The sequence below is a fragment of the Podarcis liolepis genome (assembly GCF_965112155.1).
Source record: "Podarcis liolepis genome assembly, chromosome: 7".
NCBI classification, from domain to species: Eukaryota; Metazoa; Chordata; class Lepidosauria; order Squamata; family Lacertidae; genus Podarcis; species Podarcis liolepis.
Genome location: NC_139561.1, coordinates 65,614,324 through 65,623,276, shown reverse-complemented (window position 1 = coordinate 65,623,276; position 8,953 = coordinate 65,614,324). Strand labels below are relative to the sequence as shown.

At 41.5% G+C, this 8,953-nt stretch overlaps 1 protein-coding gene across 1 annotated transcript; it reads right to left on the bottom strand.

Annotated features, from left to right (window-relative positions):
* Nucleotides 1-106: 106 nt before the first annotated feature.
* TMEM50A (transmembrane protein 50A) lies at nt 107-8,442 on the bottom strand. Its single transcript, XM_083512053.1, has 7 exons — nt 8,231-8,442; nt 6,136-6,246; nt 5,301-5,413; nt 3,498-3,565; nt 2,628-2,720; nt 1,039-1,105; nt 107-573 (listed from the first exon to the last, which is right to left on the bottom strand). The coding sequence occupies exons 2-7, from the start codon at nt 6,226-6,228 to the stop codon at nt 528-530; spliced, it is 480 nt and encodes a 159-aa protein (XP_083368179.1). The 5' UTR covers nt 6,229-6,246; nt 8,231-8,442; the 3' UTR covers nt 107-527.
* Between the last annotated feature and the right edge of the window lie 511 nt (nt 8,443-8,953).

The following is an 8,953-nucleotide window of genomic DNA, read 5'->3' as shown; positions in this document are numbered from 1 at the left end:
AGACTCACTAAATTACTTCAGCTTCAGTACAGATCAACTGTATCCACAACAAAGGAACCCCAAACACAGCTGGAAAGCCACCCTTAATAAATCTAGAGAACAAATATGATGTTAGTACATTTGTATTACATTTTAATGCACCGAATTCACTTCTTTCATTTGAAAACCTTCCAAAGCCAGTCATAATCCCATTTTCAAAAATAAGTTATACTGTGAAGACCCACCCACCCACACACATACATATAAATGATCTGTAAAAGAAACATTTACATTGTTTAATATTCATTTATAAAAACAGTCAGGAAGAGGACTTCATAAGTGTTATCTCTTTCTCAGTTTTACATTTTAGTTCACATGCTACATATTTAATGTCATAAGCCAAGAGTAGAAAACAGTCTCAAAGAGAATGAAAAACAAAGGAATTTCATGATTTTCAAGCGCTGTCAGTTTTCATCCTCACTGATACCAGAGCACAAATGCTTACAAAAGGGAGTGGGCAATTAAAATAGAAGGACATATTCTGTTGCTTATTGCCACAAATCTTCAGTGCGACCAAACTTAAAGACCAGGCCTCTGTTAACAAAAGAGACAGGATTAACTGCATAGAATGTTGGAATTGTCACATCAAACAGAGCAAAGCAGTATCTTGAAAATATTTTATGGAAAGCCAAGATAAAAATATTTTAAATAGTCTTCTACAGTACAGCACAACCCTATGCATCTTTCATACAACAAAGCCCCACAAAGATCAACCAGACTTACTCTCAGGGAAGTGTGATTAGGATTCAAGTTGTAAGGCTGCTTTGGAAAAAAAAGATACTTCCATGTGTCTCTGTGTTAGCGCTGTGATGTTTCGGTGCAACAGTGCTTGTGCCAGTCCTGCTCACCCATTTGAAATTTACTTATTTATTATTATTATTCCGTGACCTAAACATGTAGGTTTGGTATGAATAACAGTGCTCCAAGCTACTAAACTTCCATGCATGTGAGATTTAAACACAGAATAACAAATCAATTGAATGGAAGAAATATGCTTACCCAAAGAATATAAAAGCATTTTGGAAGAAGACTGCTATTCCAGGGTATACAGAGATCTTTTCTTTGTCTGGGAAGGGGGAAAAAAGAATGTCCTTTAACTGAAGTCCATGAGTTTATTTGTAGCCTCCCCCAACCCCTCAAAAAAGCACAATGACCAGCTCAGTGATTTGTTAAGTTTTGCAGGGCTTGCCTAATGCCTTCTTATGCTACCATTGCTACCAGAATCTGAAAATGAATATACTTGCTTACTTACAACACTTTTATACAGCTTTTCTGTCACAATGGTTCTCAAAATTCTCTTACTTAAAAACAACTAAATACACAAATAAGATCATCAAGAGTCATATAGCTCAATAGTAGAGCCTCTGCATGTAGAAGGTGCTAGGTTCAACATCTCCAGGTAGGGCTGGGAGAGACTCCGAAACCCTGGACCAGTCAGTGTAGATATTATTGAGCTAGTTGGATCCATGGGTTTGTCTCAGTATAAGGCAGCTTCCTATGTCCCCATGTCCTAAACCATAAAATCTATAATACAGCAGCAAACTAGCTACAGCATGCAACTCAATATAGTAGTAAACTCACAGCACAGGAAATTTTCACAAATCGTAACACTCCCAAAGTGTCTATAATCACAAAAAAAATTTTAATATTTTAAAAGGCTGAGAAAATAAGGGTATTCACCAGGCACCGAGAATACTACAGTTTAGGCACAAGGTGAAGGGCATTTTATAGCTGGGGTGCCACCACTGAAAAGGTCCTCTCCCTGGGAGCCAACTGGTGTACCTTGTTTCAGGTAGGCACCTGGAGGAAGGGCCTCAGATGATGATCTTGAGGTCCAAATGTGTGTACTCTGGTAAGTGTGTTCAGGATTGCCGCCTCATTAGCTTATATTTACAAAGGGGGGGGGGACCCACAACCTCCAGATGTTGTTGGGACTGCCACTTGCTTAATCTCTTGAATGCTGGCTACGCTAACTGAAGCTGATGGAAGCTGTAGTCAAACAACATCTAGAAGGACAAAGGCTCCCCATCCATACCTCACTGCGTTTATACCAGCCTTTCTCCAATAGAGAAGAAGGTGCCATACAAAGGGTTCTCAGCAATCTCCCAACCTAATCAGACTGATTTATGCATCAATCATTATGCCAGGCTGCTAACTCACAAGCCTTCCAAGTGTAGCCCACTATTAACAAATCCTTTCAGAAAAAGGAAGACAGTGCCACAGGCAGCAACAGTTCAGCCTCCAAAAGAGAAATGAAACAGAAGCCGCCCCCCCCCCTTTTTAGGTAGGATAGTGACATAAGAGATACTTTCATTATTATAGGGCAGACTTCCTCAAACTCGGCCCTCCAGATGTTTTGTGACAACATTTCCCATCATCCCTGACCACTGGTCCTGCTAGCTAGGGATCATGGGAGTTGTAGGCCAAAAACATCTCAAGGGCAGAGTTTGAGGAAGCCTGTTACAGGGTATAGGTAGTGTTCATAATGCAAGAGACAAGGTCTCTGCACTTAACCTGATTGCAATTTAAAATGTATACACACAAGCTGAAGTGCTAATTTTAAAGGTTGCCTTTAACAGACACTCTACCTTGAATAACATAGCCTCCAAAGAGGACCCACATAGATGCAATCAGAGATCCAAATGCCAACATAAATCCAATGAACAGCCAGATGCGAGCACCTGCAAAAGAAAAAACAAACCCACACCAATTGTTTTAAAAACAAGCTGCTCCATTGTTCATAACATAATATTTAAATAATGGGCAATATGTGACCAGAGGAGGACAAATTAACCATCCCTTCAGAACCAGCTAAAGCCCGTGTGCATTAGGAAGCATCTGCATGCTCTCCATGTGTCATGGCTGTGAAAGTGCAACATTTCAAAATGTACAAACTTGGTACACCATTTCCCCCCTAAAGTAGCCCTTCTGAGAGCCTGGTGCAGTGGAGTGGGGGCAAGGGAGATCTGGGTTCAAACCCCTGCTTAACCAGAAAGGTTGCATTAAGATATACATAATCAGAGCCATGCATTTGTTGGGAAATTGCACTCATGGCAATTGCAATGCACATCTATTTTGGGATGTGCTTTACAGCAAAACAGATCACTTAGTTGAAAATATCTTAAATATATTATAGGGATGCTTATCTAATATTTTTATTAAATCTACTACTTTCTTACATTTTAAGGCCTGCCACAGGGAGCTTTGTCAAGGCCCTCTGCTGCTGCGGGGAAGCGCAGTGCACCCTCTGCTGCTGCAAAGATGTATGGTGGGACCACCTGCCACCGCGGGGAGGCCCAGCAAGGCCCTCCGCTGCTGCAGATATATATCTTGAGATATTGTGATATTTAGCTGGTGATATATCGTGGTGTTGAAAACCAGATATCGCCCACCCCTAGCAGCGCTCTCTCTCTCTTACACCCACACACTTTGTTATAATTTTTATTTGTTAAGCTTACCTGTTTGCCCAAGGCAACCTTCACTGTAACTGTCCCCACGCACTTGTCCATTGGATACTGCATTGATCCTTCATTAATAAGAACATATCACATTCAGATACTTGGCATTTGTATAGAACTGTTTAGCATTACAATCTGCTTCACATGCAGTATCCTTTAGCACACTTACAGCAACACAGCAAGGATGGCAGTATTATATCCATACTGTAGTCTTGCCTAATGTGCTCTGTAACTCAGACTCTTAGCTGCTATGCTATACCAGCTTTCTATGAAGCAATGACAGTAATTCTCCATATACATCAATACTACCATGCATTTGGGAATCAGCTGTTCTGAAGAACAATTCAAGCAGCTCAAAACAGATTAGTCAAGTACTAAGTGGGAATCTTATCACTGAATTAGGAATCACAACTGCAAAACATCAATTGCCTACAAGCCTGCAGTTATTCTCAAATTTCAATGTGTACAATCAAACACAGAAGACTAAAGCTTCACAGCTCAGGAATCTTAACACCACTGACCGCCCCTCCCTGAAGTGATTGATTGAGTTTACTTATATGCTGCTTTTACACAATATGCTGTGCCCAAAGCAGCTCACGAGATTCAAAACCTTGAAATACAGACTAAACAAAAAACACAATCTAGCTTAAATACATAAATAATAAGCAAAACCAGAGTTAACTGACAATGAAATTTCTGGTACTGGTCTTGCTGCACTCAAAGGAGCCTGGCTTAAATAGTTTAGAGGGTGGGAGGAGGGTAGATGGCATACAGCTGGCTCTCCCATGCCTCCTCCAGAGGAGGCTGACAGCCATAATTCACTCGCCCCCTCCATAGTCAAGGAAGCAGTCTGGGAGTTTCTTACTCAAGATTGCATCATGCCAGTATAGAGACAACCCAGACCATACTACATTCTGATATAATCGAGACAGACACTATGGGTCACCGGGGAAACTCATTAAGCTATAAAGTGGAAGGTAAAGCTGTGCTATTCTAGGATAAAACAAAACATAAACCACCCCTGTTGCATGCTTGTAAGTCCAGATATGTTCTCAAATTCTGAATACTGCTTTTTCATGTTTGTGCCTTTTCATTATATAGCCTCAGAGCCTCAGTACTGTCAGGTTCCATGCCAGAATCAGCATAATAATTTTAAATCATTATGATTAAATAAAAGACTAGTATAAATTTCTCCTGACCCCAAAACAGTACAAGGGCTTCAATGCCATGGCCACTTATTTGAGAGTAAGCCCCACTAAGCTCAGTGGGGTAGACTTCTGAACTCTGATGTAGGAGCAAAAAAATTTCTGGGCAAGTTTCTATTTTTCCTGTGGAAAATATTTCCATTTCATAAGTTACTTAGTAACAATGAATGGATTCGAACTGCAAATACAATATAAGACAAGCTAGGCAGTTTCATTTTTTAAAGTTTTGTTTACTAAGTAGAAGTAAAATAAATATGCTAAATTTGATCAGCCCATAGGGTCCTCCCACGCAAATTACCCTAATATGGATAGGAAATTTTGCCAGTTCAAATCTGAAAAACCCACAACACTGCTTCTATGTTAGTATACCTAGGAATAGGCTTCAAAACAGTCATCCTATGCTAACACAGTGCAAGTACTTTTAGTTCATTATCCTGCATCTTGGAACCTATATCCCATAATCCATATCAACAAGTAATGGGTTCGTTTTATAAGTCAATGCAAGTTTTTAATAATTAATTGAATATAAGAAATCCAACTAGCATTTTTACAATATGCAGTCTTATTCAAATCTTGTAAAAATATTAGTAGTACCTACATTAGGAATGCAACTGTAGCTATCACTCCACAAGCATGGTATGAATGGTTGAAGTCTTCTGAATGTGGATATTTAACAGCTGCATCTATGATAATCCACCAACCTGTAAAGAACTATTTGAACACAAAAGTTTCCAACATGATCTTCAATACAATGTTGCTGTAAAGCTACTATGACCACTCTATCAGACATCAATAATGGCAACAGTCAGAAGCCGGTGGCAAAACATTTCAGTTGCCCAGGACATTCTGATGCTTACGTCAACCACAAAGTAAAATTCAATAAAAAGATCCTAGAAGCTCCAGTATGGAACTGGTAAACTAGAAATATCAGATTTTATTCTATTTAGTTTCAGTTTAACTGAAGCTGTGGGTTTCTTTTTTGCTACAGGTGTTAAATTTCCACAGAGAAACTAGGAAGACACAGTCATCACCAATTACTATTGTGTGAATGGGTTGCTATTTTTACCTTGCACACATTTGGGCTTCTTATAATGTTGTAACATACAGTACCTCTTGTATATTGTGCCCTTTCTGTCTGTTTTGTACACATGTATGTATCCTTATATCTGCCAACAAACACCACTTACTGCATCTGACAAAGCAGGTTCTAGTCACCATAGAAGTGGTACACTTTAAAGTACAATATGCTTTCTTGTTTTAATATAGTATGCTAACAGAGCTACCCATTTGTAATGTATCACTCTATATGCACAGTTTTATTCCATTAAACTAAAGTGGGCTTTTAACATGCACAAATTTACAAATGAGGAGGATCCAACACTGCAAGACTTAAGAAAAACAGAAATACAAACAAGAGTTTTAAGTATACATACCAGCACTCCTGCAGCAATAGAAGCTATTGTATTTCGTTTTTCTCCCCAGTCAACACACTCAGAGCATCTCATGTTTTCAAGGAACCCAGACATATTTGAGTTTTGGAAAACCTAGGAGAGAAAATGAATTTTGTTTCTCAACTTCTGTTTAGGTGTGTAGCTTTAAATTTATTAATTGCATTTGAAGTGAGAATAATTTATTTAAACCTATTTTTTATCACTTACCATTTACAAATAAATCTCAAAGACATTTCTAAAAATACATTAAAACCATTTATAAAAACAACAACAACACAATGTTACAAATATCAGTAAGATGATAAAATGATAAAATCAGACACATAAGGAAATAAACACAAAAGCAGCACACAAATGTAGCTGAAATACTGCTAGGGATGTGAGAAATGCAATGTTCAAATGTTCCAAAGGAAGTTAATACTTCACTTGCAATCAAGGATAGCCAGAAAACAAAGCAAGACAGCCTCACCATTGGAAAGCTGAATTCCAAAGAGGTATCCTTTCAACAAGGGGTGGGGGAATATACTTGTTTAAGGGAGAAGAAATGAGAAGGGTTCTACTGTACTGCACTGCACACAGGAGCAGGGGATGGATGAAAGGACCTGAAACTGTACAGGTAAGCCACAGCTACCTTGCCCTGTCCTTGTCTGGTGATTCTTAGCTATATTACATTAATAATCAGGCTACTACCCAGACACCATAACTGAGAATTAACCTCATCAAAGCAATTGTTGTTGTTGTATAGTCGTTTAGTCGTGTCCGACTCTTCGTGACCCCATGGAACTATCAAAGCAATAGTTTGTAATAAGTTCAGCCTTCCCTAATTGGATGGTCTCCAAATAGTGCTGAGATTCCAATTCCCACCATCCATGGGCGTAGCCAAGGAGGGGCAGCTCCCCCGCCCCGGACAAGTAAAACTATGGAAATACTTAGCTGACCCATCATTTCAGTTCTGCGTCCATCCCTCCCCAACAAAAATTCTGGCTATAGCCATGCCACCACCCCTGTGTTGAATGAAGCTTCCTTCCAAGAAAGTGTGTGCAGGGCAGTTCTGTGCATACCTTCTTAAAATTCAGTAACCTTGAACATACTGGAGCTACTCCTGAGTAAATTTACCATGATTTCACCTGCAGGTCAGCCAAAGAACCTACTAGTAGGTGTATACAAATCTCAAGAATTAGATGGAGCTGGATATCTCCTGCCACCCACCCACTTGCAGGGGAAGTGCTTTCATCCTGGTGGTCCCTGTGCCATCCAACCCCCCCAGAGATCATATTATGGGTCAGAGGCGGCGAACAGAAAGTCATCCAAAATAGATGAAACTGGCGAATTGATGGATGGCAGATCAATCCAAACAAAAGCTCTATTAAGGCTGGGAAACACATCCCATTCAATTGAAAGGGATCCATTTCTCAGAGTAAAGAGGATGGTACTGGCCAAATGATGGCTGGATACCCAATCCAAGTTTCTATGCTAAGGCTGTTGCTCTAAATCCACTTCCTGAGGAGCACATCCCACTGATTTCAATGGGGCTTGTGAGTAAAACTGACAGAAAGGCAACTACCATAAATGTACTTTTTGAGGAATAGACCCCATTGAATTCAGTGCAAAAGAGATGGGGAGGGCTAATTTGGAAGGCTGGACAGGCCAGCTCCAGGAAGGCTGCTATAGAAAACGCATTTCCTCACGAGTAAACCCCACTGGATTCAGTGAGGCTTCCCTCCAAGTAAAGTGGATGGCAACGGCCAGTTTGGAGGCTGGGTGGCCCAGCTCTGGGAAGGATGCGATCTAAAATGCGCTTCCTCGGGAGCAAATCCCATGGAATCCAAGGGGACTTCCGAGTGAAACGAGGGGGAAACTATGTAAGGCCGTTGCCCGAAACACACTTTCGAGGATGAAGTCCCACGGAACTTGGAATAAAGAAGCTGAGCCTCGGCGCTGCACGGCGGCTCTCCCCGCCCCATCTCCAGCCCGACACACCCCTGTGGGCCCAGCGGCTGCCCGCGAGAGACACGGCTCCCGTCTCCCTCCCGGCCGCCCCACCCGCCCCAGCGACAGGTGCCCCGTCCGCACTTACTTCACCTCAGAAGCGCTCTTGAGACAACCGGGTCAAAGGAAAAAGCCGCCGCCGCCGCCGCTGCCGCCACCACCCTGGCTCAGCTGACCGACTTGCCTACAGCGGAAAGAAAGCCGAACCGCCCCTTTCCGTACCAAGTAAACAAAGACACGGGCTTAGGACCCGGATGCTGAAAAGGCCGAAGCTACGGAGAAGGCGCCTCTATTGCGCAGGCGCTGCGATGCTAATAGCTGGGCTCGGACAAAAAAAGGGAGCAGCTAAGTCCGCTCATGCGCACTGGTACCCTTCATGGTCGCAACTGTTACTGTCTTGGAGCTGGTTGCGCTCGATTCCAAATGGGAAGGCGGCATTGCTTTAAAAAGAAGTGTATATTTATTAACGTTTTACTTTTCAAAACTCGCAGTCACGCAGAATAATAAATAAGCAAACTTGCTTTATCGTGGTGAAACGTTGACCGCGAAGCGAAGGCTCGCTCGTGCGCTTATATAAACCGGGGACAAGAATGGTGCCTGATGTAAAAGATGTGCGCGCGAGAGAGCCTTGTTCATTCGGAGTAAAGCCAGGGCTTAATCGCAGCACGATTTGGTACCAGCATTTCTTTCCCCGCCCCAAAGGGGTATAATTAAAAGTTCACGATCTTTCAAACTCAGGTCTTCCAACTAAAAAACCAGCGTTCTGCCAGTAAAATGTGAAAATAAATAATATCTGAATCGAGGCAGAACA

Excerpts from the sequence above, each read along its gene's own strand:
- TMEM50A (XM_083512053.1), bottom strand. The coding sequence starts at position 6,228 with ATGTCTGGGTTCCTTGAAAACATGAGATGCTCTGAGTGTGTTGACTGG. Across the intron at positions 1,106-2,627 it reads TGGAGGCTATGTTATTCAAG|ACAAAGAAAAGATCTCTGTA; the intron begins GTAGAGTGTCTG and ends CCCCCTTCCCAG. Across the intron at positions 574-1,038 it reads AATGCTTTTATATTCTTTGG|AGGCCTGGTCTTTAAGTTTG; the intron begins GTAAGCATATTT and ends TTTTGTTAACAG.